The sequence below is a fragment of the Rhodofomes roseus genome (genome assembly GCF_022264815.1).
Source record: "Rhodofomes roseus strain CIRM-BRFM 1785 chromosome Unknown C8Q71scaffold_27, whole genome shotgun sequence".
In the NCBI taxonomy this organism is placed as follows: domain Eukaryota; kingdom Fungi; phylum Basidiomycota; class Agaricomycetes; order Polyporales; family Fomitopsidaceae; genus Rhodofomes; species Rhodofomes roseus.
In genome coordinates this window covers 200,342-227,133 of record NW_025952983.1, presented here as the reverse complement: position 1 = coordinate 227,133, position 26,792 = coordinate 200,342, and the positions used below count along the sequence as shown (strand labels likewise).

Below are 26,792 nucleotides of genomic sequence, written 5' to 3'. Positions count from 1 at the left end.
AGTCACGATGTGCGCATCCAGTGCGCATTATCCAAGCCGGGGTGTCAGGATCCCAGCATAAGCAGCCGCGGATGGCGGTAGCAAGGATTGGCTTGTGACGCAGCTCCATCTTCTTACGAGCAACCCCCTCGCCGTTCAGGGAGGATCAGTCATCCCTTGGCATGTGGAATCTCGATAAGGAACGTCGCTGGTACGCGCACGTCGTACGTAGGTAGGGTAACAAAGAACAGCTATGTTGAGTGCGCGCGCGACGAGTCCATATTATTCATCAACGTATGTCTTGGTCCGTCATGTATGCGTCTATGTCTTCAAAGTGCGGATTCTGTAATCTCCGCACCTCGCATTCAAGTTCTCACTCGGGTGTAGGTACCCGGCCTCCAGGTCACCTTGGGCGGGCTCACTCACAATTGCACTACCTTTGCGTCGCCCACGCCTTCCCTCCAACCATCGTATCACAATACAATTGGACACAAAGAATGGCCACCCGCCCAAGCATCATACAGATGATACGCAGATCGCTACACATACGCCGGCGGCGGATCCCTCAACACAATCCCCTCCTGCTCCGCCCTCAACCTCTCCAACTCCGTCTGCAGCCGATCAATCCGGCGCCCCCACTCTTCCATAACCATCCCATCCTGGTCCGGCAGCAACGCCTGCGCTACCGACGGAGGAGGCTCGCCCCCTTGTACTGGTGCGTCTGACATCCCGCCCGGAAGCACAGACGGACTGGAACGCGCGGACAGCACGGACTGGCGCCGGCGCAGCTCGGCGAGGATGTCCTCGACGTCGCGCACCTGGCGGGAGATCTCCTCGCGTCTCCTCGCAACCTTCTGGTTCGCGCGCGGCGCGGCCGGACGTGGCAGCACCGAGCGCCTCGCCCCCAGGCTCACGGGCAACGCGCCCGTCTCGCTCGAAAGCTCGGCAGAGCTCACGTACGCCCCATCCTCCCCATGGGAAGAAGTGGGTGCTCGCAGGTCAGCACTGGGTGACGCCAGTGAAGACGGGTTCCCGTGTAGGGAAATCCCAGCGGCTCGACCGATTTGGAACGTGGACGGATAGAGGAAGGGGTCCACCTTCGCCATGGGGTCGCCATCGGCGTCCGCGCGCCCGGTCGTGCTGCCTCTCCGGCTGGCTCGCTGGCATAGGTAGAAGAGGATGGCCAAAAGTGCGAGCCCGCAGAGGCCGCCGACGACTCCGCCTGCGATGGCTGCTACTGGTGGATTGTGCTTTGGGGTCGTGTTTGCGTTCTCTGTCGATTGCGATGCGGGTGTCTGGCTCGGTATCGACGATGAGCCTGTTGGTGATGCTGCTTGTAGTGTGGATGCGGATTGGGGTGGTGACATGGCGTTTGACAGCGAGGAGGCGATCGTAGAAGTCAGCACAGCTGCAGACTTAGATGTCGTCGCTCCGACCAGGGTTCTTCGCGACTCACCACTACTAGTGGCAGCAGACTGCACAGTCGAGCTCGACACGACCTCCTCCTCATACCTGCAAATCACACAGCCCTATCAACACCACACCTCTCACCCACATCCCCAAAACGACCCAAATAGCAGCACTCACGTATACTCCGCCCAATCAAACGCCAGATACGACGCCTCTGCGGTCCCCTGGGGCGTCATCACGAGCGTGTGTGCCACATTCTCCAGCGCAGTGGTACTAAAGAGCGTGACGTTATAGAAGAACTCGGTGGAACTCGACGGCTGGTGCGTGTAGTTCCCCGCGGGCGCGCCGTCGAGCGCGAAGGAAACGTTGACGAGCGTGTTCGCATTGCGCACGTAGTTCGGCACGATGCCATACACCCACAGCGCCGTCCCTGCGCACCCCACATCAGCCCTAAGCGGGGGAAGGGGTGAGGCCGGTGAGGGGCAAGGGAGACGCACCGGTGAACTCGATGGAGATGTTCGTGGTGACGCTGTAGACCGAGACGGTCGTGTCGTGCCAGGAGCGGTCGAACGTGAGCGCGATGTCGGGCTGGACGTAGCACCCGGGGCACGTCGGCCCGTAGTTCCAGCCGGGCGAGAACACGGGGCGTGCGCCCGTCGCGGAGTCGCCGAGGTAGTCGTCGATCGTCCTGTTCACTGGGGTCGTTGCGCCATACCCGAGTGAAAGCAGGAGCAGAGCCGCGAAGGCAGCATGATTTGGAAACAGAGACGTCGCTGGGGGAGAGCGGGGGTGTCGCGGCCACATGAAGAGGCAGGCGAGGCGGGATGGGGAATGGCAGAGTTTGCTCTGCGGGCGACGTCTGATGGGTTGGCGTACCTACTATTAACACACCTGTGGAAAAGGATCATGGAGGTTAATACGGGCTGTCCAGATCGGCTGGCTTCCATCCCGGGTGCGAATTACTCCTACTGATCTGATCAGTAGACCTGTACTCGCGCAGAGCGGAATACCTGCAGTAACTGTGTCCCGAATCCACACCTCGCTGACCTGCGGCCTGGGACACCCGTGCCCCAGTTGCACAGATCCAGTGAGTGAGTAGTGTATCTCACCTCTGTTGCAGACAAGGTGGGAGCAACCATAACAGCGAGCCACATTCCAATCTGACATGTCATTGAAGAAGATCAGGAAGGACGCATAGGAAGTGATGCGAGTAAGAACCATCCGCGATGTACGTCTGCGATCCACGCTCGTCGCCCACGGCCGCCAAAGGACATTGTATTGCTGTAACGCAGCATCAGCCATCGGCTCACACTTGGATCTGGAGCTCACTGGCAGCGTATGTCGCGTACGATACCGGCCAGCCTCTGAAGACTGACACAATATGACAGTATCCAGCAATAGACCCAGAGATGGCGCACCGAGGCTAGAGAGCGAACTTGACTCGGACGCATCGACCTCAGCCAGCTGCCAATGCAGCAGATCTCTCCGCAACCGTCAGGGCACCACTGCATGATGAGCGAGCGCTGAGCGCTGAGCGCTGAGCCGCAGAGGAATATGTCGGATCGCGGAACAAACATCAGTCTCGTCAAGAGGCAGTGACCGGCTGTGACGCGCAGCCCACGTGACCGCGAGAGCGAGGGATGTTCCCGAAACGGCACAGACACGAGGCTCCGCAACGTCGACGCGTACTGATGACGTCACGCGAGGCCGCTCTCCGCTGCACCACGCCCAGCGCCCACCCTCCAGAGTTGGGTCGACGATGATGCCGATGATGCAACCCGTCCCACCGCCCCCTATATAAGGCCCCTCCCCGCCGTCCTCCGCCCTCACCACCTCCCTCACGACTTCCACGCACGCTCGCATTCGCACACCCAGCTTTATCCTTCGCTTCACGACAACAAACACTTCCACCATGTCCGCAGAGAGCATGACCGCGCAGCGCCACAACGACTACGTCGGCGGCGACGCCTCCAGAGGCCGCATCCCCGGCGCAGACAAGGCCTCCACCGGCCACCAGTACGAGGCCATCTTCCCAAAGAGTACATCCTCCTTCACTCAATCCGCATACATCCCACTCACATCGCTGATACAGGCGGCCCGCCGGGTCCGAACGGCACCGCCCACGCCAACCCCCCGCAAGAGCACCTCCCGCCCTCCACAGGCCGCGACGCGCCCCCAGCGGCCGGCGTCCCTCCCGTCGGGCCACACATCACCCAGGTCATCCCTGGAGGTACGTCCCTTCCTCCCTCCATCCCCCAGCGCACCCACTCACAATCCTCCCCAGACCAACTATCAACCGGCCACCCCGCACCACCCGTAGGCCGCGGCCCCGCACACACCGACGAGGTACACCACACCGACCCTGCCGTGCACCGTATCCAAACCGCGCGCACGACCGGGCAGCCCGTCGAGCTCGCGCCCGCGCCCGACAGCAACACCGTCGTCGACCGCGACCCGTACGCCCAGCCCACCTCGGCCGGCGACACCCTCACCGGCGCGACGTCCAAAGACGGTGAGTCCTCCCCTCCCTCTCTCCCCCATCCTCCTCCCTCTTGACCCCGCTTCTTCTGAGCGACCGGAAACTGAACCCACCCACCCCCAGTGCACGCCCACCTGGGCCACCCCGGCTCCGGCCAGACCTCCTCCGAGCTGCACCATGACGGCCAACACGGGCGCAAGCACGCGCCCCGCGGCGCCGACCAGTTCGGCTCCGGCGCCATCCCCCGCGAGATCGGCCCTGACGCTGAGGCGGAGCAGCCCGGCGAGCTGTACAAGAGCGGCACGCAGGAGCGCAGGGTGCGGTAGGTAAACGGTTTGTGGGGGTTGGATAAAGGATTGAACGTGAAGTGAACGTGAACGCATTTGTACATTATCATAGTCGCATACGCATAGCAAACCGCATTTTCACTTTTTGCATCTCGTATGTGAGTTATCAAAGTGCCGCGCAACCACTGGCACGCGTTCATGTAGAGGACCTCAATGACGAGCAAGTGCGTAGGTATGTTGACATACACTCTCGCCCATTGCATTCGTAGCATGAGCTTAGCTGATGGCGGCCCCATGTGGGCCTTGTCCGAATCCAATATTCGATACCATGGACTTCATGTCTGCACGTCTGGAGCAGAAACGCTACTGTTTTACACAACTACTACCTATCTACGTCTCTGCTAGTGCTGTACGATACTGGATTCTACGCCAACGAGACGTTCAACATCACACCTAATCTGCAAGTTCTACTTTCTCAACACCGACGACAACTAACTACACATGCACACCTTTCACACCCACTCCACCATGCACGCCGCCCATCTTCTTCGCCTCCTCCTTCGCATGCGCGCCCATCTCCTGGTGATGTCCCATCGCGAACCCGTGGTGACCCTTCTCCATAACGCCGACCATCCCGCTCCCTTCGTACGACTCTGCGGCGTGGAAGCCTGAGAACCCGCCAAAAGGCGTAGCAGGGCTCAGCGTCGCCGGTGTGCGCGGCGAGAACGTCAAACCCGGAGATGCCAGCTGCTCGCCATCATCGACGTCAGCGCCGTGACCGTGCCCGTGGTCTTGCGCACTACCGTGCCCCTGGGTGGTCGTCGAGCTGACGCCGCGCGGAAGGGTCTGGCTCAGGCACTGGATGTTATGCATGGACGACTTCCTCGTGAACGCGTTGGTGGCGTTCTTGCTAGCGACAGAGAACATGTTATTGTTCGCCGTCGGGCCGATAGCATGGCTCCTGTCAACACCCGTCGAGATAGACCCGCCGTTCCCGTCGAAAGCGCGCGAGCTCAGATACTGCGAAGGCATAGTCGTCGACCGGAGGTGCAACGCCTGGTCCAGTCCGCCAGGGACATCGGCGACCCGTGCATTCGAGGCGTGCGTCTGGTTCCTCTGCCGCTGACCGGTGCCCGTACCAAGCTGCTGCGACGTTGTCTGCGACCCGAACCGCGCTCCACCTTTGCCTGCCATAGCAGTCGCGTGGAAGTCGTCCTCGATGGAACACGGTTGGAGCACGTCGAGGAGCCTTCTCTTGCTTTGTCCGCGCTGCGCTTGCACTTGGGCCTGAGCCTCGAGAATTTGTTGCTCTTGTTGTCGCTGCGCATGCACCTGGAGCATCATCCTCTCCATCGTCGTGTACCCATTGTCCGCGCGGGCGGAACCTCCCACACCCAGACCACGCTTGAGGTGGAGCTGTGCCTGAGTCTCCTGCAACGAGAGCAGCTCGTCTCGCATCTGCGCCAAGTGCGGCGTGACGCGAAGATCCTGGGGGAGGTACGGCGACGCGTGCGAACTGAAGTCGTGTCCAGCGAGCGACAAATCTTGCATGCGCTGCTGCAGGATGGCCTGCTGCTGATGGAAGGGAAGTTGTGCGGCGGCGGCCGCCAGAGGGGCAAGCGGGGTACGGACGTGAGGAACTTGCGCGGGCAGGTGCCCGCCGACGAGCAAAGGAGAAATGTTTCCGCCTGGCGACAGTCGTCCGAGGTCCGGCGAAATATGTGGCGAAAGATGAGGGAGTGGGACTTGACCTCCATTTAAGTTTAGCAGCGCGGCTTGGGCCATTGACAGTCGACCAGGGGAGTGCTCGCCGTCGTGGCTAGTGCGTTCCATGCGCTGCAAGAAGCGCGTCAGTTCTGTAGTCAACACCGCGGCGCAGAAGGAACCCGAGGAGAGGCTACCCGCGCGAACGACTTACCCTTAGCTCCCGCTGTTCAGTCGTGTCCGCGAACCTGACCGAGATCCTCGCGCCCGAATCCTCCATACCACGGATAATGCGCCCGTGCAAGCGTTCAATAATCTCCTCGGCCGCAGTACGAGACTCGAACCTTCACGGAACAATCAACGTCACCCTTAGAGCAGCTCGCTAACATTGTGACACTTACCTCACGAACGCAATCATCCTCGGTGGGTTGCTCAACCTCGTCTGAAAGAACCGGCTGCTGCATATCTTGTACGGCTTCACCAACGCTCCAAGCATCATCTCGTCGATCGACAGCGGTAGGCCCTCCATGTACAGGTTCGTCGACGCGTTGTCCTTAAGCTGCTCCATCCGCGCTTTAAACGAATCGGCTGGAAGGCACTGCGCACCCGCGGCCGCCTGGAACGTTGGCGATGAGTAAACCGTGCCAGGTATCTTGTGGATTTGCTGGAAAATACAGCAAACGGGACAAATGGACATATCAGGGAAGTGAGATCTGAGGGAATGACGGATACGCGTACCTTCGAGAAGGACGGATGGAGGTTCCTATACTTGCGCAGGGACTCGATACATTTCTCCGCCGCGTCTATCAACTCAAACCTAGACATGACCTAGTCAACATAGACAGCGCATATATTGATGGGTGGACACCTACAAGACGAATCCATAGCCCCTACGCCGCGGAGTGAACGCCGCCCAAAAAGCAGATAATTGTCAGCATTGTCCCTGAAACTCGGCATATAAAATGACATGGCGGGGAACACCCATAATGGTTGCCGTCAATGCGACAGATCGAGTCTAAGGTGACCCTGGCGACCAATCTCGTAGCGCTTGTCGATGAACCAATCCGTGTTCGCCACCCGTCCGCCAGAGCCCTGGTCACCGCGCGGGATGAGATCAGAGTTCTAACTGACGAATGGCCACGGATAGATGCACTCTACTCGGACCTCCCGCACAAAAAGTCCCGCTCGGGCCAAGGAACGAAAGTGAACCGTCACTCACGATGGCTTGTCACAAACATGGCGGGTGAATGTCCTAACGCTGATGACATTCCCGAACTCCCGCGTCATCTTGAACAGCTCCTCCTCCGGGAAGTTCGGGGGTAGGCCATTAATATACACGTTTGGCGTGCGGAAGTCCGCCGTCCCCGGCGTGCCCGCGACAGGGCTTGTGAGCGAGTCAGAGGTGGCCCCACACGATTGCTGTGAAGGGGTGAATGTGCGCTGCGAGCCCGGGGAACCCAACGGCGCGTCAGGTGGAGCGAGAGTCGGACCTCGTGGTTGCGTCGTATAAGAAGCGGCGGAGGGGCTCTGTAGCTGCGACTGGTCCACTGTGAGCGACGGAGACGTCTGGGAAGTCTTCAGAGTAGCGTTGCTCGTGGGTGAAGCGGAGACAAAGGAGAGAGCAGGTTGCCCTGCCGACGGGATGCGGTTGGGGGGAGAAAGAGCGGGAGCCTTCGGCGCTGCTGCGTATAAGGTAGTTAGCCGCGCGTTAACATACGACGACGGAAGATCACATACCAAAACCGTCACTCGGAATGAGGCTTCTTAACGGAGAAGTCGGAGCTAATGCTGCCGATGTGGCGGTAGAGTTAGGCGTATGCGCGATAGAGGTGGTGTCACCCGGGAAGGCAGACGGCCTCGCATTACTGGTCGCCTGACCGTTCGCGAGACCGTGGCTAGTGATAGGCGTCCCGAGGACGTCAGGGTGGTCCGGCTTCTCTGTCGACGAAGACAGAGACAAAGATAGAGGAGCGGGCCGAGAGAGATTAGGAGTGTTGTGGGCATGTGCGAAGGACGTGTCGTGATTGAAAGGACTGAAAGAAGAAGCGACGACTGGCGTAGCAGACGCGTCCACTGCATCATCGAATCGAATCCGTGCGGGAGCCGCGTTGACAAGGCCCGATAACAGCCGGCTGTGCGATGAAGTCGAGCCTCCAGGAGAGCTGGCGCTGAGCGGCGAGGCGGAGAGGGGCGAATGCGAGTCGGAGTTGTGCTGCTGAGACGAGAACGAACGGAAGCTGCGTGGGGACGAATTAGACGGCGTCAATGGCGACTGTGGCGTGGACGTGTTAACAGAGCTAGGCGAGCGAGTGGTGTCTGGAATGGAAAGTGGACTGGTAGAGGTGTCGCGGGAGACATTCTGCAGTGCTGGTGAAGGAGACGAGCGGTCGTCAGAGACGGGAAGCGGAGCCAACAGAGGCTGGGTATGCTGGTATTGCGCGGAAGCGGAAGCGGAAGGCAACTGAGACTGCATGCTGCACGAAACGAGATGCGATGGACGTATAAGAGAGCTTCTGTGGACACGCGCGGATGGGTATCGGACTGGATAGCAGGGAATTCAACGTGCAAAGAAAAGCGAAAACGTAGGAAGACGATACGACGGCGTGCGTGGATTGCGCGGACGGGCTATGAGCCTGCAGCGGAGACAGATGGTTCGTCAATGATGCGCGGGGGAGATAGCAGGCCTTGGACGTACCGGGCTTATATAGGCTATTTTTGTGGGGGCGAGTGCGATGTATGTGACGCCTGGCAGATAGTAGGATAGCGGTAGGTGGAAGGCTGGGGATACTTGTGCTAGAAGGCGGGGGCTGTGCGGGGAGAGAGCGTGATGGGGGAGAGAGGAGAGACGGACGGCGTGTGGCGGCGGGGCTGGGGATCTTATAGGACGGGGGGCGGACGGGGCACGTCGCTCGATCTGCGTGCGGCCGCTGTCATGGCCGCTGGGGCTGCCGGCGTGCGCTGCTCCTCATTTGGGCAGGCGACCGCCCAGAGTGGACGGCGCTTGACGAGAAGAAGCATGCCTGGGAGATGCCCGGCGCAGCCCCCGCGTCCTCGATCTCGCCCGCGTTCGGCGGGTGGCGTCCTTTGTGGCGTCCTCGCTGCCCTCTTGTTCCTGTGTCCTCGACGCCGTTCGTCGGCCCCCCACCCAGCGGCCCCCCGTGGGCAGTCCTGGCGCCCATCCACATGCCAGTGTCAGCTCTCGCAACACGCTGCGGGGGATGCAGAAAAGGCGTTGCCACTTGGACGCAGACCGTGCTACTGAGGGGGTTCTGTTTTGGGATCGTCGTGCATGTCGGAGCAGCGACAGAACCAGAACTTCGCGGAGTCTTCCTGTCGCGGTCACGTGGTCGACGCGTCAATGCGGCACGCACATCCCCACAAATGGTCACCGTCCCCACCCCGTGTTTCCCTCCTCTCTTCGCCCAGGGGAGTTCATGTCCGTGGCAGCACCTGCTACGTTCCTGGCTTATAATTGACGCCGAGAGAACATCCTGCTGTCGTCAGGAAACTAGCACACTCTGCGCGACTCTATTCCGAGGCTTCCGTGAAGGATATTCCTGTCCTGCCGGAAGGCTTGATCAAAATGGGACACGACGCGTCATCCGCAGAAGCCAAAATGAGCGATGATGTCAAGCCTGACATGGATCGACGGCCGAATGTCAGCCTTGGCGACATACAGACAGCGAGGGGAGCGTCTTCACACTCTTGATGTCTCGCCTCGGTACCGTGCAGGGAACTGGACGGAGGCCACACTACCTGGAAAACCTGTGTACGTGCGTTCAGAATCTCACTAGTCGCTTGAAGAATGTGAAGCATACCGCAGAAGTTATGCGCTTGCACGAAAGGACCTGCGATCGCCGCATATTCTCGCATGGCCCCTAACAAAACTCACCCCAGAATTCTTGGGTTTTCGTCCGACTCGCCACAAGCAAGACATCGAAGGTCAGCCAGTGTCATCGCGAGTGATGTGAGCGACCAATAGACGCAGAGTTTGCACATATGTATTGCCAGTATTGCCACAGTCTGATTGCGTCGATTCAGCAACGACGTTCAGGACGAGTCGCTTTCGTCGCCATTGCGCATCGGTTCGTCGCCGACAGCCATTAGATGCACGTGACTAGTGCGCTCCCCCAAATGGCAAGTGTGATCGTTCGAACTATTCTTGGGCTTCAAGGGCGGGGCGCCCGGAGGTGGACGTGCACCTCACAGACGACTCGGAGCGGAGATCACTTTGCAAGCGGTGTATAGTGATGTTGCTACAATACTGGCATATGCACTACGCCAATCAACGGCAGGAGTAGCAGCTGCACAGGAACGTGCTGTCATTGGTAGCCAAAGCCCAGGGCTCAGTTGTAAACTCGGACGAAGCGAGTCTGCCAGCCCCTCGCATGTTGCCACGGCTTGCCTAGATGAGATCCTCCTACACCTTCTATTCGTAGCGGAAAGTCCCTCATAAGTTACGAGAGTATCTGCGACAGGACACCATGCGGCTGGGTCCAGGCTTTGATCTCCCTGCACATCCCCGATCTGCGCGCGCCCAGATTGGTGGTAAGCATACTGATCTCAGAATATGCACACAGTCCAGACTCGCGCACATGGGTAGTCGGCATGCAACTCGGTCGATCCGAAGTTCTAGCCGTTGTCGTAAGGGTTCTGGGACCACAATGTTCGCGTATACCGTGCCCTCGTACCTCAGGCTCAGCCGAGTCATCTTGCACTTCGATTGCGCATAATAACATGTCGTGCACGACAAACCAATCAACAGGTTTCGACACCACCTGAGACCAGAGCACAACAACGGACCCGTATCATGCAAGTGCACCGCGTCGTACATATCGGTACCTGGGAAGCGTTTCCAGAAACCCCAATCGCTCATAAGGTTCGTTGCCTTCGTCTCAAACATTCGTGAAACTCCTCGAACAGTGTTCTATTGAAACACAGGGGCGTGGCACGAGCACTCCGCCCTCAATGATATACACAATATGTTATCTTCTGTTCCCTTCTTCGCCCCACATCTTCGCCATCGACAAGCGCGCTTAGAGGGCACCGCTGTCGGCGATGGTGATCTTCGCCTTGGGCGTGCCAGAGGCGGAGCCGAGCCCCTCGATCTGCTTGACAAGTTCGTAGCCCTCGGTGACCTCGCCTGTGGCGGGGACAGTCAGCGCACTCGCCCCGTTAACCCCGGGCGATTACGTACCGAAGACGACGTGGGCGCCATCGAGCCACGACGTCACGACCGTGGTAACGAAGAACTGCGAGCCGTTCGTGTTCTTGCCGGCGTTCGCCATCGAGAGAAGGCCGGGCTTCGAGTGCTTGAGCTTGAAGTTCTCGTCTGTGCGCGAGTGCCGTCAGCACATCGCACGGCCCGGAGAACGCAGATCGCGCACGGCGCGCACTCACCCTCGAACTTCTCGCCGTAGATGGACTTGCCACCGGTGCCATTACCCTGCAGATGGCGGTCAGGACCGCGCTATGACGCGGCGAGATCTCGATCGCAACTTACGCGGGTGAAGTCGCCACCCTGGAGCATGAAGTTGGGGATGATGCGGTGGAAGGACGAGCCCTTGTAGCCGAAGCCGTGCGCGCCCGTCGCGAGATCGCGGAAGTTCTTCGCAGTCTTGGGGACCACGTCGTCGTAGAGCTTGAAGACGATGCGGCCGAGCGGCCTGCCATCGACGGTGATGTCAAACTGCACAAACAGGTCAATTTCGGGCGGGTTTGCAGCAGGCGAGGGGCGGCGCGGGCTGGGTACTCACGAATACGTTCGACATATCAACCAGGCTGAAGGAAAGGAAGGGATGGTGGTGTGGGGCAGCGCAGAGAGGACCTCTTAAGAGGCACCCCCGGCAAACACCGATCACGTTCCATCAGCTATAAAATCTAGCCGCTGTGACAATCGGTCACCATCGGTCACGGTCCACCGCCTCAGCCACCTGCCGCATCCGAGCGACGTCCTCTCCGCGCATCCAGCTCCACTACAAGCATACAGCACCCATCCCGTGCACCGAACTCTAGTCGCGCTTTCCCGCCAGCAGCAGCCTATCGGAGGGCACGCGGTCTCGCTGTATCGCCAGGCTGCTTTCCGTCGCGCCGGGGACCGTGGCGTCCGGCTGCATGGAGGTGGGTCTCGTCATGAAGACGGGAAAACCGAAGCCAGGCGCTGACTATGCTGTGCGGTCCTCAGCATACGCTACTGGCGTCATCGATGTCGTTCCCGGCTCACATGTCGCCCCAATCCGTGCAAGCGACCCAAGGCGACCCAGGAAGTTCACTGACTTCACTCGGCTGTGCAGTAACTTACATGGTAGGCTGTTGTGGCAAGGCTGCAGCGGCCCGGATCCAGGGCAGCGAGCTAAGTATCTTCCAAGTACAGTACCCCGAATACATTCCAGGGCTTGTATCGTGCATGCGATGCTTGCAAGACCTTCGACCAGTCGCCGAGTTGCCTGAAGATTTTGCGATTGGTAGCGATCTATGTATATGCATCCCGACCAGTCAGCACTTCGCGGTGAGTCTTCTTATGTGCATTGTGCGCTGCTAACCCGGGTTGCACTGCCCTGATCTGCTCGGATACCCGCGGATCCGAAGCCGGTATACAGTAGATCTCTCCGATGTTTCCTATCTCATGCTCGTAGGTGGCAGAGGCAGTTGTCCAATCGGGTTGCCGTGGCGGATGTCCGAAAACGTTGCGAGCCAGTCCCGCGAGAGGACATCGAGCCGTCCTCGGGATGGCGTGTCTGATATAGCTGACGGGTTTGGGCTTTGCATTTGTAGATGCATGCCAGAACCATATGCGGTGGCATGAAACCTTGACTGGAAGGCTCAGCGTGGCTCAGCGCTCAGCGATTTGAGCCCAAGACACCGAAGTACCTTCTCCGCTTAGGACCTGTACCGTCAACAATCCGTCATCTGTATCAACGTGCTTGTCGACGGTGACTGCATCAACTTTAGGGTGAGACCAACGTTGATCTTACCGCAAGAGACCCTTGACTGAGCGTTTACAGCTGTGGACGTCCTAATGTCAATGATGTAGAATCATCTCCAATGGATATATTCATGTGGACAGTGGCGTGATCCACGAAGCGCGGACGCTGAGCACGCAGTCGCGTTGTCATTCCCAGAGTTGTCTGAGCGGGAAACTGCTTTTGGCAGACGACTGCTCCGTCAGTGAGCAGCTAGTCTGTAGCCGCCTGCGCGGCACTGCCTCGATTCCGCGATGTTCAACCTCTACGCCTGTGTCTTGCCGGCCAGCGTACGGCTTCTATTACCGTCTTCCATCGCAATAATCCACTTGCTGTGGGGCATGGAATATCTCATTCATCAACCTTCTCGTCTTCTCCCGGATGGTGCATGATCCCTTGGCACATGAGTCCATCTGCGCAAGAAGCTGGCAAGAGACACGCGAAGTAATCCCTTCGCCGCCGGCACAACTGTATGGATGATAGATGGTTCGGCGCATCTGTCACGTCCGCAATGACGCTTGGATCGGTGTTCCCTGTAAATCTCCAACCTCAACTACCGTTGTTACCTTCACTACAATTCTGTTTGGTGGCCGCGTTTTCGCAATTTTACCGCGAAAGGGGGCCGCGGACCTCGGTGGCGAGCGGACGTGACGCATCGGGAGAAGGAACGGATTGGGCTTTGTATGCCTTTCTCCGTCTTCACAGCAATTTCCGATTTGCATTGCTGCAAACGTGCCAGGGCCTGTACCCACGCAACAGGGAATTTTGTCCGGACTTATTGCCCCGAGTGAAAGCGCAGATCCACACGCAATGATGTTAGCTGTCTTCCCGCTCTTGGGGATGCGCTGATTCTACATAGAGCATCGGCGGCAGCGACGCCGTCAACAAACTTTCTGTCATATACACCATCACATCATGTCGCTGGTTTCCGACGTTTCAGTCGGCATCGCTGCCACTCGTTAAGAAGAACATCGAGCGACGCGGGGCAGTGCAGAGAGAGAGGAAGGCAGATATCTGTCTTGCGAAACTCTGATTTCAGTCTGACTGGCAGTACTTTTTTTTTTTTTTTTTTTTTTTGTTTTTTTTTTTTGGATAGCTATGTCGGGCGGTGGCAAGCCACAATTGGTGGGCCCCAACCGTCCAGCTTGAGTCTTGATAAGTGATCGAATACGCAGTCCAAGGAGAAAAATGCCTTTACGCACGGCTCGAAGGCCAGTGTGGGGCTCATCAGCCTGGGTCGAAATTTAGGCATACTCTAGGGACACTACCCACTAAAAAACCGCTGCATTTCGTCCAGTTCCATGGTAAGGCTGGGTCGTCTTGGATTAGACCGTGCCAGGTTGCTAAGACCGTTTCATCGGAGAGTGATAACTCATTGTATTTGGTCTTGGTGGCTTCTAGGTCATGTCGTAACCTATTGTGAAGCACATTGGCGATCCGGTTGCGGACGGCTGAGTCATCGTGATCCCAGCCTTCTTGGTCAGCATGACCAATAACACGTTCACATCTGAGCTTCCAGATAAGGTGCGTAGCTTCTGATATCATTATCCTCCATAATCTCGTAGCTCCTGTCCTAGCACGTCCTTTATTATCGCGCCAGCATGTTAAGCCTAGTGAGTGTAAGTCATCCATACTTGGTCGGGCCCATGTGAGACCTTTCTTCTTCCACAGCGGGGCTAGTACCTCCCATACCTCGTTTTGCCCGGTCGCTGGACATCGTAATAGTATGTGTTCTAGGGATTCTTCTTCATCACAGAACGAACATTGAGCCCGGTGCTCATATCCCTTGAATTTCAGCCAGTACTCGCCGCATCTCAGGGCACCGTGCATACTTTTCCATAGTAGGACTGCGAAGGGGCGGCTGAAGTCTTCATGCCACAAGCTTCGCCATAGTGTTTCGTCAGATATCGGAGGTTGGTTCTGCTCTAGGAGATGTCTCGCCGAGGAGATATTCAAAGCGGTTAGTCGTCTTTGTCTCGTATCGTTTCGGGACATCACACCTCTATAGGCTATGGCTTGCGTTAGAGCCTGAAGTTTGGCTCCGGACAGTGCGAGCGGGTTATCGACGGGTATCTCTGGCTCAGGTACGTTCTTGAAGCCACCTCGGGGCGGTTTTGCTGACGCGTCGTCTCGCGCATCATTCATTATATCTTGCTCACGAACGTCATCAGGAAAAACCGTGCCTACATAAGGTCTCATCAGAGGTCATCTACAAGACATCTTAGGAACGTATAGGACACAAAAGACATAAAATGTTACATAAGACCAAAACATGGCACTTAAGACAAGTCCCCGTCTTATTGTGTCTTTGATATTATGCATAAGAGCACTAATGTACGCAATAAAGACATCTTGTGTCTTATTCAGTCTTAATTGTGTTGTCATTTTGGTCTTTAGTTGCCCTTATTTCACCTACAATATGTACTTCAGTGGGCGTGCTGAAGTACAGTTATGTACAGAATTAAGTCTGCTGATGTCCACTTATGCACATGTACCAGATCACATCATAAATATTAGCAGTGCGGGTTGTTGTACAACATATACAGACACATAACTACTGGTATAGCACGATCAACAGATAGGCATAGACTCGAGGTCAGACGGCGCCGGGATGACGACCACGGCTGAGACAGGCAAATAGTAGTAGAGGGAGAGTGGGATACGTAGCAGGCACGCACGTCTGATGTGTAGTAGTACAGAGGATGATAGATATAGTAGCTGCAGGATTGTCGTATGAGTAAGTGTAGATAGAGGTGGTATGGGCATAGAAACACTCGCCTTGGAAATGGACCGATTCTACTGCTCCTGCCACGCGAAACAGACAAAGTTGATGATGTTCACGGCCTTGATGCGACAGGACAACTACGACATCTTGGTGATGTACCTCTCGCAGTGAGATACAAAGAAACCACTGGACACTGACTGACTTACCACTCATTGCCGAGTTCATCGACCTCACGCTCGCTGCTGGAAGTTTGCTCCCCCGAACTCTCCTGGGCCTTCTTCGCGCCGGACTTCGATCGCGACGGACGTGACGGTCCACTCTCTGCGTTCGCTGCATCCTTCGATGATCCAGCTGCAGTCTTGGACGCCGCAGGAGTCTTTGCCTTGCTGCCTGATGCCACGGCTGGCAAGGTGACGTTCAGCTGGTCGAGGTCGATAGCCGCACCGCCCACACGTTCCCCGTCTTCTTCCTCCTCCTGGTTCTCCTCCACAGCGTCCATATCACCATCCTCGTCCCCTTGCATCTTCGACCTACGTCCCTAGTGAGCAAACCAAGCCATATTGATTGCGAGAAGTTACCTTATATACGACCAGATTAGTGACTGCGTCTCCTGAAGGTACGGCTTGTTATTCATGTACTCCAGTGCACTCATCAGGCTGTCCCATCTTGAATTGCGCCCAACATTTAGTATAGATACCACAAGGTAAGCAGACTTACTTCTTGGCGTAGACCGAGTTCGCAAATTTCAGGTTCACTTCGTTGTCTTCTTCCACCTGCGCGGCGACGTCAGCCAATGCTCCCTCTATCTACACAAGTGCAATGACGTCAGTTGGTTTTGTGCGTGGATTGGAATAGGGCTTACGGCGGTGCACACTAGTGCGATGAGGTTCAGAGGCACCTTCTTGAAGTCTACCATCGCCGCCTTGATGCACGCACCCTCACGTTTGGCGGGCCCCCAGTACAGGTAGATCAGCTCTTGGATTGCCGGGTGCCTGAAAGGTAGCAAGCGGTTGTACTTGCTCATGATGTAATTCATGATCAGCGCTTCCTTCCGTAGTATAGCTAAGGCATTGTACTCACACTCTTCTCCACGGACGAGCCCTGTTCCTTCCCAAGGTTGTGTTCTATCTCCCCGAAGATGAAACGAGGAAGCAAAGCCGTTCGATCGCCCATCTTCACGCTGACCTTGCCGATCAGCCACAACGCAATTGGCCTCCTGTCATCAAGAGAGTATAGGTGAGGGCTCAGGTCGTAAGCCTTCTGGATCACCTGGGACGCCTTCCCCTTGAGCTCGTTTCGAGTTTGAGATAACGCGCGCACGATCTCCGCTATATCAGCTCATGCCAACGCATCAGAAGATCTGTTTGCTTACCAGTTTGTGCATGTCCTGCCTATGACGCTCTCTCTGGCTGTTGTCCTTGCCCTTCCGATCCTGCAACATCCTCCAGGAATCCCGCACCTTCTTGTCGCCTTTCTCATATGCATCTTGAACGCTCGCCTTGATGAGATCATCCACGCTGGGCAGCCGCTTGGAGACGACTGACGGCTCCTTCGTCCAGGCGGACTTCAGAGCGGTGCGGAGGCGCAGCGCATCTTGTGCTGCATGGAAAAGTGGAACAAGCCATGTTGGCAAGTCTGACACCCTGAGGCGCGCGCCCTTGGCCCCACCGGTGCGATACGCCTTGGGACGAGCACCCTTGCCCTTGCGCCTGGAGTCAGACAAGACCTGTAAAGTGTGAGAGATGTCTGCATCATTCAATATGATTGCAGAGATGATTGACACTGACGATCATCCCATCGTCGTCGCTCTGTCCCTCTTCTGCGTGGTCTGTCTCCTCTTCATCCTCCTCATCTCTGTCGTCTTCATACGCCTCTCCTTCCTCTTGATCATCATCCTTGCTGCTGTCGTCCTGATCTGAGTCATCGGATGGTTTGTCATGTGGGCCTGCAGCCGTGCGCTTGGCCTTGTCAGAATTCTTGCGACTATCGTCGCTGGCGGCCGGGGATTTGCTACGCTCGTCATCCGAGTTGTTGTTGGCGCGATTCTTACCCTTGTCCTGCTTCTTCGTGAACGTCACTATGAGTCATGTCACCAAGAGCAAATTACGGAACAGGGTGCGAACCCTTGCAGCCGCATCTGTCGCTCGTGAGGGGCTGTTGACCGACTTGCTCGGAGGAGCCCGAGCGTTCTGTTCTTTTCGTCCGCCGCCTAGCAGGTGGTCATAGTTTGATGTATGCACGATGGCCAAAGGACTTACCCAATGTTCGTGCCAGGTCCTCCTCGTCCGCGTCTAGCGTAGGCGCAGGTTCTGCATGTTGGCCGTACTTCCGCTTTGGCATAGCTAGAGCAGCGTGGTGTTGTGAGTTTCATGTGCCAATGTATATGAATCACATACGCCGTGGCTTCTTGGGCTGCTCGCCCTCGCTGTCAGCCGTCTGGTCTTGCATCACCACGTCAGCTACCTTGTTGCCTTGCGCCGTGTCATTGGCAGGCTCGTCCTCCTCCTGTGCGTTGTCGTTGCGCGAGCGCGACTTCTTCTTCTGGGGCCTTACGTCCTCTTCATCATGCGATGCTTCATCTTCCTCCATCATCTTTGATTTTCTCTTGCGTATCTCTGACACGCACAGCAAAGTGAAGTTGATTAGTGTGTGTTGGAGTAGACAAGGGCACGTACTATCCGTTCGTTCCTCCTTCTCCCTCTGCTTCTCCTGAGCTTTCTGACTTTTCTTCTTAGCTGCGGCGGACGATGTTGCAGCCGCCTTTACCACTTTCTGCTTGTCCTTAGTACCCTTCGAGGCTGTGCTTCGCTGGCCTGCAGGATTCTCTGCTTGTTTCGAGGCAGCGGATCGGGTCATACGTTGATACGCTCCCATCTGGACTACACCCCGATTCGTGAGGTATCGAGCTCACGCGCGCAGTTCACCGACTTAGGCATTGCTCGACATTGGCCAGCATGCTACGACTACACTAAGAAGACTCTAGCGGAAGTCCCGTCCACCGAAGGGCCCAGTGTTACGACCACGACCTCGGAAACCTCCCCTACGACCGGCTGCGTCTCGAACAGGCTCGCCGACGTTAATGCCTCGCTCGCGCCCTCCCAGTTCGGCGACGCTCGTAGAGAGCGACCCGAGAATCCTACGAATCTCCTGCTGGTCCTCGCTCAGGCGGTGGACGGCGTTAGCCAAGTGATTGAAGTTGTCGGGCAAGCGGCGATACTCCGGCACATACAGTGGGTCGAGTTGGTAGGAGACCGGAGCCAGAGGCTCGTCAATAGCCTCGCGATGCAGGACGGACTCCTCGGACCAGGCGATGGTCGGATAGGGTGCGCCCAGCGAGTCGTGAGGCAGCTTGTAACGTTGGAAGATCTCGTCGATGTAGTTCATGACCTCGACGACGTCGTTGAAGGAGTACGGCGATGGGACGGAGTTCGGATCATCGGTGACCGCCTTGCAGTAGGACTCGAAGAGACCGCGCTGGAAAAGCCGGTGAGGATCTATCCCTGGCCGACGAAGGCGACAGAAGACCTACGAGCATCCAACGAACGCAGTTGGCCCACGACAGCCATTCGCCCCGAGATACGGGCAGGAGACGTGGTTCTACGGCGGCCTCACCCTTGATGACTTCGATCAAGCGGTAGTAGCGGGCGATGTGAGCTTCCGCGGTCGGTTCGACGCGTACGTTGGGCATGGTGGTGTTGGGGAAGAATCTGCAAGACAGCCTCGGTCGTATGGTCGCGGTGCTACGGCTAACCAAGTACCGTTCGGGCGGTTGCCCGGAGCTAATCACGTTCAACAGGGCCGAGGTCTTACGCCATTCTGGCGCATTCTGTGTGTGCTCGCCGGGCAATTCGATAGCCGGTGTGCTGGCCTCTACGATTGGACAGCGCTCGTATCGTTCGACTCGGATCATTTATATGCACGTGTTTTCCTGTTTGTGCAGGCATTGTTCTATCCTGTATATACTGCGGGGCGAGCCCCCTCGAATACCAGATACCCTTACCCTCTCAACTTGTCCGTTCGTCGTACGTCCGTCAGCAGTCAGTCCGTACGCAAGAAGTCATTCAGTACGATCGTCAGTCCGTCAGAGTTCGTCAACGCCCCGAGTGGTGTCTCTACATCTTGTTCTGCCATCGCTTGCCTCGTCTAGTCCCTCGTCTCGTTGTCAAGTCCTCGATTCGTTCGGTTCGTGACCGTGGTCGACCCGTCTCGAAGCGTCCGCTACTTTGTCGTAGAAGCAGATCGGGCCTGCGCGAAGCCTTGCCGACCTCGCTCCTTCCACTATCGACCATCGTACCATCTCGGTACACCCTCCTAGCCACTAGGTCTCGCATATCGTTGCTCGCCCTTCGTCGGGTGTGTTGTGTGTGGCCTTTGTGGTGCTTCCGGTCACATCATCTTGGAGCCCACCGCGAGGGGGTGAAGTTAAAGCAGGATTTCCCGGCCCCGTCTGCTAGACATCAGCCCGGCCGACTACGAGGACTACGAAGAACCGATTTTCGCGTGGGTAATCGAGAGTCGATTAGGTCCTGGGGCCGCAGCACGATTTCGTCGTAGACCTGGTACACTCCCTTCGACTCAAACCCCTATCCCACAAGCTCCCGCAGAAGTAGAGCGTGTTCTTGGTTCCGACGAACCAGAAAGCTCCTTTGCACAACGTCCAACTGCCATTCAGTCAGCCTCGCAGGATCCCCGTCGTCATTCGTCTCCGACAGACCGATCGGAGGACCGTTCGTCAGTTTTCGGCTCACCACTATCCTCCCTATCTCCGTCGCCACCCCTTGACGAGGTGGCCCCGAAAGCGAACACGCCTACTACGCGTAGAGGTTCGAGCAGCTTTCCCGTAACTCCACCCCCACCTACCACGAGTCGTCGAGGTTCCGGAGCCCGTCCCGGACCAGTGCAGTCCACATCGAGGACAGGTCAAACCCGCAACTCATCCAGTTCTACTACTCCTACGAACGAGCCAGATATGTCTCACGCCGCTCAGCCAGCTGCTGCAGTCGCAGCGCACCCGCCTGCCATGCCTGCCCGAGGTCACTCGACCGCGCCAGTCTTCGACGAAACCGAACCTCTCTCGTTCAACAGATACTTCCAGGATCTCGAAACCCACTTCTCGCGTTGCGGTATCAAGACCGAGGGAGACAAGAAGTCGTGGGCCACTAGGTACCCTCCGCTACGAGTCTCCGAGCTATGGGAGATGCAACCTACGTTTAAGGATGCGACCAAAACGTACGACGACCTTAAGAGGTCGCTACGACAGCTCTACCCGGGGGCAGACGACCAGCACAAGTACTCCATCGCGGATCTAGACAAGGTCGTCACCGACCGCGTACGGCTCGGCCTGTCCAATGCCCTCGACCTAGCAGCGTACTACCGAGACTTCTACATGATCTCCGAATATCTCATCTCGCAAGGCTCGCTATCGACGCTCGAGCAGGACCGAAAGTTCCAACTCGGTTTCTCGCCGGCGCTGTGGACGCCAGTGGAGCAGCGCCTTCTACTGAAATACCAGGATCACCCTCGTCAGAAGCCGTGGAGTTTTGCGATGATCTACGAGGCGGCGCAGTGGGTCCTCGACGGACCTACCCCGGCATCGACGTTTCAACAGACCATAGTGATGTCCCCAGTGGTCTCGACGATTCCGACAGCTGCCCCTGCGACCACGGCTGGTGGTGTTAAGGCGGAAGAACTACTACCCCTACTACAGACGTTGATCAAGACGCTCGAGAACCAGCAGACCCGCGGTCGGGCACCCGCCGCGTCGAACTCGACCACGAGAGATGGGCCGTTCTGTTACTACTGTGGACGCCCCGAGTGTCGTATTGGCCGTTGCGAACTTTTCGACGAGGATACGAAGAAGGGACTGTGTATACGCACGGCGGAGGGCAAAATCGTGTCTTTCGATGGCAAGTTCATGAGCCGCGGCGACGGCCAGACGCTACGTGACGCGATCTTCGAATACGCGCATCGCATGGGCAAGCTAGGACACGCCTCGACGCCTGCGACCGGATCAAACGCGATCTTGCAAGGCTCTAGGGCTGACACCATGCTATATGAAACAGTCGACAGCCACCAAGCCGCGACCTACTCGCTCGGTCTCGAGGAACGCCTCGACCGTGTTAAGGACGAGCTTTCGTATCTAACGGAAATCTACGCGCAGGAGCGGCGGAGGAGACCGGTCTTCGACGGGGTCGTGATAGAGAAACGTCAGACCAGGTCGACCGCCAGGCCGGCCAACCTATCCGCGGACAAGGGCAAGTCCCCGGCTCGGGCACCGTCAAGCGAACGAACGGTCAGATTCGAAACCCCCCCGGAGACGCCGCCTACGAGCAGGAGTACTACGCCCTCGGTCGAACAGTCCACTGCACGATCCGCGAGCCACGCGCCACCTACAGCCACTGCGAAGGACGCGCCAGCGGGCTCGAGCACTACCCCGACCACGTCGACGCCTAGCAACGCTGCGACAGCCGACAAGTCTGCGACGATTCACCCGTTTGCGAACGTGAAAGACGCGACCTACGTGCCGCCAACTACCCGTAACTTCGGTGCCGCACCGACCAAGGTTAAGAATCGCGATGGCTCGTACACGAACCTCGCTCCGGTAGTTCAAGCCCAGATCGCGGAAACCGTTTACAAGCGGTCTATGACCACTCCAACTGTCAGCTTGACTATTGAAGAGCTCCTCAGCATCTCGCCCGACATCCGAAACAAGTATCGCGAAGCTGTTACCCCTCGCCGAGTAGCGCACGATGCCAACACGGTGTCGACGAACATGGCCTCTGTTGAAAGTAGCGCGAACGGCAGCGAACAGGAGCTCGACTGTCACGATAACGAGCTGGACCCGAACGCGACAATCATCCCTGACACGTACGAAACGTATCTCCGTGTTCTGCCCAAGGGGGTTCCGCCTAGCGAGCTAGTTGTCGCGGCTGAGTCGCACGCACTGCGTACCGTTGACTTGCTCATCGACCGGAAGGAGAAAGTCGCGTGCATCCTCGACCCTGGTTCACAGGTCATCTGTATGTCGGAAGCTCTCTGCTACCACCTCGGTCTCGCATTCGACCCCACGATCTGCCTCAGCATGCAGTCTGCAAACGGTGGAGTCGACCGCTCGCTGGGCCTAGTCCACAACGTACCCTGCCAAGTTGGACCGATCACACTGTACCTCCAGATCCACGTCATCCGCAGAGCATCGTACGACGTACTCTTGGGTCGGCCGTTCGACGTCATCACGGAGAGCGTGGTCAAGAACTACTTCAACGAGAACCAGACGATCACGCTCGTGTGTCCCAACACCAACGAGCAGGTGACCATTCCGACGATGCCTCGAGGACGCCCCCGATTCCAAGAGGTTTTTCAGAAGAGATCGTCGACACTTTCGAACATCTAGTTCAAGCCGAAGAGGATGAACAGGTCGCGTTAGTGATCGACTTCGAGAACGATACCCCTTCCATTTCCGCCTATGCCAATATCTCCTCGCTTGATAACCCGGTCCTAGCGGCCACATACCTCTCAGTACCCGACACCTATTCCAACTTTATTTTCGACAGCGTCCGAACCAGTACAGAAGCCAGCCAGTCATCGACGAATACCACCTATGCTTCCCACGTTCCTTCTACTGTTCCTCTCTCTCATACCCGCGCTGGCGATACCCATAGTAGTACTTCTTCGATCGAGGATGACGCCGACGTCGCAACGTTCGCGCAAGCAAAATCAAAGAAGAAGTACAAGCCAGTCGCACGCAAGACTAGACCAGTTCTGGGCTCGTTGCCTGCCGAGTTCCGCATCATACGCGACATCAAGGGAGACCCGCTCTCGACGATGCGCGAGCTCAACCCGAATCCACCGCCGTCCGATACAAGAGGCCGCTATACCGCCGAGCGGGCAGCGACCACCGATAAGTTGCACGACGATGGACTTCTACAACCCGCGGAGCGGGACCTCCTTCATCATTTTATGGCTACGAATAACGACGCATTCGCGTGGTCCGACGACGAGCGTGGTAATTTCAAGGCCGAATACTTCCCGCCAATCGACTTTCCGGTCATTCCTCACACGCCCTGGGTCCAGAAGAACATACCGATCCCCCCAGGACTCTACAACGAAGTCTGCGCACTCATCCGACGAAAGATCGACTCCGGAGTGTACGAACCCTCGAACTCGTCCTACCGTTCGCGATGGTTCTGCGTTGTGAAGAAGGATGGGAAGTCTCTGCGACTCGTCCACAGTCTCGAACCGCTTAACGCAGTCACGATTCAACATTCCGGGGTTCCACCCACACCGGAATACCTGGCCGAACAATTCGGGGGACGGGCGTGCGGCGGGATGCTCGACCTCTATGTCGGATACGACGAACGGTACATCTCCGAAAGCTCGCGCGATCTCACGACGTTCCAGACCCCTTACGGTGCGATGAGGCTCACGACGCTTCCCATGGGTTGGACGAATGCAGTTCCTATATTCCACGACGACGTTACCTACATCTTGCAACCTGAGACTCCCGAGTACACGATACCGTACATCGACGACGTACCCGCGAAAGGCCCAGCAACCGACTATGGCGGCGAGGTCATCCCGCAGAACCCAGGCATTCGACGCTTCGTGTGGGAGCACTTCCAGAACCTGAATCGTATCGTGACCCGCATGCGCTACGCTGGAGGAACATTCTCGGGCGTCAAGAGCGTCCTCGCGGCTCGCGAAACCATGGTCATCGGTCACCGCTGCACGCCCGAGGGACGATTACCCGACGAAACCCGGGTGGCTACGATACGGAACTGGGGGCCTTGCCATACCTTATCCGATGTGCGAGCCTTTCTAGGAACTATGGGCGTGTGCCGAATCTTCATTCGCAACTTCGCGCATCGTGCCGACGCATTGGTACGACTCACCAGGAAAGACGTGCCCTTCGAGTGGGGCCCGGCGCAGCAGCAAGCCCAGGACGACCTCAAGCAGGCATTGCTGGAAAGTCCCGCTCTACGCTCGATCAAGTACGACACCACGTCGCCGGTGATCCTGGCGGTCGACACGTCATATATCGCCGTCGGATATCTCCTGTGCCAGTGCGACGAAGAGGACCCACGAAAACGCTTTTACAGTCGATTCGGTTCCATCACGCTCAACGATCGCGAGCGCAGGTTCTCCCAACCCAAGCTCGAAATCTACGGCCTGTTCCGCTCGCTGCGCGCGCTACGGCTCTACCTCATAGGCGTCCGCAATCTGGTCATAGAAGTCGACGCTCGCTACATCAAGGGAATGTTGGCCAACCCAGACATTGCGCCCAGTGCCAGCATTAACCGCTGGATCGTCTCCATTCTGACTTTCCATTTTGCGCTCGTACACGTTCCGGGCTCGTCGCACGGACCCGATGGACTCTCACGAAGGACGCCTCAGCCTGGAGATGCGGCGGTCGACGAAGACGACGGGTTCGACGACTGGATCGACAACATGTACTCGTTCGTGCACATGGTCCAACCTCTCCGGCCCACCCAATCCCACCCTCCAGACATCTTTCAGGACGATGAGCCGATCGCGGTCCTGGCACTGACCGAGGACGGTCAGAATCTCAGTCAGGGGGAGGATGGCGACGACTACTCGATAGTACCTCGTTCAGACAAGGCAAAGAAGCTCGACGAACGACTCATCGACGTCAGGAAGTTTCTCGATCAGCCCGCGAGACCGGAAGGAATGGCAGACCGCGCGTTCGAAGCATTCTACAAGTACGCCGTCCTCTTCTTCCTTACGGCAGGAAAGCTATGGCGACGAGACTCCCAAGGGGCGCACAAGGTCGTACTACCGCAGGAACGAAGGATTCGAGCGCTACGGGAAAGCCACGACCGTATTGGACACCGAGGTATCCACGCAACGATAGTCGCAGTCACAGAGCGTTTCTGGTGGCCCGACCACAAGTCTGACGTAGCGTGGTACGTTCGCACCTGCGATCTATGCCAGAAGCGTCAGCTACGGCAGATCCTCATCCCACCGACGGTACCTTTGCCAGCGGGAATCTTCGTGAAAGCGTTCGGCGACACGATGTTCATGCCTCTATCAGGAGGTTTCAAGCTCATAGCGTCGGCCCGATGCTCGGCCATAGCGTACGCAGAAGGACGAATGCTCCGGCGCGAGACGGCCCAGTCACTAGGCGATTGGATGTACCAGGACCTGCTATGTCGCTGGGGCATGCTCGTCGAAGTCGTCACGGACAACGGGGCTCCATGGGTCAAGGCACTCGAGTACCTCTCGAAGAAGTACCACATTAACCACATCCGAATCAGCGGGTACAACTCGCGCGCGAATGGCATCGTCGAGCGCTCGCACTTCGACATGAGACAAGCACTATTCAAGGCAGCAGACGGAGACCAGTCAAAGTGGTCGCAGGTCTTCCATTCTGTCTTATGGTCCGAACGTATCACGACAAGGCGCCGACTTGGCTGCTCGCCGTACTTTGCTGCGACCGGGACTCACCCTATCCTACCTCTGGACGTTATCGAAGCTACCTACTTGGTCCCGCCACCAGACGCAGTCATCGACACCACCGAGCTCATCGCGAGAAGAGCCATCGCACTGCAGAAGCGACCAGAACAATTAGAGCGGATTTACTCGAAGGTCTACGAGGCACGTCGCGAAGCTGCACAACGGTTCGAACGTGAACACCGATACACGATCGCGGACTTTGACTTCGGAAGAGGCGACCTGGTGCTAGTCAGAAACACCGCGATCGAAAAGGCACTGAACCGCAAGATGCGCCCTCGCTATCAAGGACCCATGGTCGTCATCTCGAGGAACCGCGGAGGAGCATACATCATTGCTGAGCTCGACGGAACGGTGCTCGACCGGCCCATAGCTGCTTTCAGGGTGATACCCTACCTCGCGAGACGTTCGATACCTATCAGACTCGACCAGCTCGACATCCCGGTCACGCGACTAGAAGAGATGGAGGCTACCACGACCTTGGGAGACGACGAAGAGGAGGGCGAAAGTTCGGGCACGGACGAAGACGAGGACTCGGGCGAAGACGACGACTAAGCCCAGGCCTCCCCAACTGAGCCCTTATATACCCTGCTCTCTTATTTCCGTCTGTTATTTTATCAGATTTCTTGATGTCGAACAGGGCTGGCTCCCACTACGACGAGTGGACCGGGCTCGAGACTGCGCGTAGGACAGGTACTCGAACGGCCATTCATTCCTAACCCTAGCAAGTGCAAGCTACGAACAACGTACAAGACCGACGAATAGGTACTACGAAACTA

General features: G+C 57.4%; 6 protein-coding genes across 6 annotated transcripts; 1 reads left to right on the top strand and 5 right to left on the bottom strand.

Annotated features, from left to right (window-relative positions):
* Positions 1-518: 518 nt before the first annotated feature.
* C8Q71DRAFT_715813 (uncharacterized protein) lies at positions 519-2,193 on the bottom strand (the record flags this gene model as incomplete). Its single annotated transcript, XM_047921068.1, has 4 exons — positions 519-1,297; positions 1,439-1,491; positions 1,567-1,819; positions 1,887-2,193. 4 exons carry the CDS (start codon positions 2,191-2,193, stop codon positions 519-521), a joined length of 1,392 nt encoding a protein of 463 aa, XP_047774349.1.
* Positions 2,194-3,301: 1,108 nt separating this feature from the next.
* C8Q71DRAFT_727014 (uncharacterized protein) lies at positions 3,302-4,194 on the top strand (the record flags this gene model as incomplete). The annotated part of the gene is made up of 4 exons (XM_047921816.1): positions 3,302-3,428; positions 3,482-3,619; positions 3,674-3,901; positions 3,992-4,194. The coding sequence occupies 4 exons, from the start codon at positions 3,302-3,304 to the stop codon at positions 4,192-4,194; spliced, it is 696 nt and encodes a 231-aa protein (XP_047774348.1).
* A 966-nt stretch (positions 4,195-5,160) lies between these two features.
* Positions 5,161-7,218, bottom strand: C8Q71DRAFT_680457 (uncharacterized protein; the record flags this gene model as incomplete). The annotated part of the gene is made up of 6 exons (XM_047919744.1): positions 5,161-5,991; positions 6,074-6,203; positions 6,261-6,523; positions 6,598-6,676; positions 6,732-6,749; positions 7,079-7,218. Coding segments are annotated over 6 exons (1,461 nt in total), but the record flags the coding sequence as incomplete, so codon positions are not given.
* Positions 7,219-10,733: 3,515 nt separating this feature from the next.
* Positions 10,734-11,701, bottom strand: C8Q71DRAFT_783126 (cyclophilin). The gene is made up of 5 exons (XM_047924959.1): positions 11,616-11,701; positions 11,363-11,548; positions 11,260-11,305; positions 11,057-11,191; positions 10,734-11,002 (listed from the first exon to the last, which is right to left on the bottom strand). The coding sequence occupies exons 1-5, from the start codon at positions 11,628-11,630 to the stop codon at positions 10,896-10,898; spliced, it is 489 nt and encodes a 162-aa protein (XP_047774346.1). The 5' UTR covers positions 11,631-11,701; the 3' UTR covers positions 10,734-10,895.
* Positions 11,702-14,048: 2,347 nt separating this feature from the next.
* C8Q71DRAFT_799082 (uncharacterized protein) lies at positions 14,049-15,041 on the bottom strand (the record flags this gene model as incomplete). Its single annotated transcript, XM_047925868.1, has 2 exons — positions 14,049-14,860; positions 15,035-15,041. 2 exons carry the CDS (start codon positions 15,039-15,041, stop codon positions 14,049-14,051), a joined length of 819 nt encoding a protein of 272 aa, XP_047774345.1.
* Positions 15,042-15,748: 707 nt separating this feature from the next.
* Positions 15,749-19,234, bottom strand: C8Q71DRAFT_727011 (uncharacterized protein; the record flags this gene model as incomplete). Its single annotated transcript, XM_047921815.1, has 12 exons — positions 15,749-16,076; positions 16,125-16,211; positions 16,264-16,352; positions 16,409-16,594; positions 16,627-16,869; positions 16,919-17,272; positions 17,334-17,623; positions 17,805-17,888; positions 17,943-18,161; positions 18,222-18,425; positions 18,582-19,020; positions 19,091-19,234. The coding sequence occupies 12 exons, from the start codon at positions 19,232-19,234 to the stop codon at positions 15,749-15,751; spliced, it is 2,667 nt and encodes an 888-aa protein (XP_047774344.1).
* Positions 19,235-26,792: the final 7,558 nt, after the last annotated feature.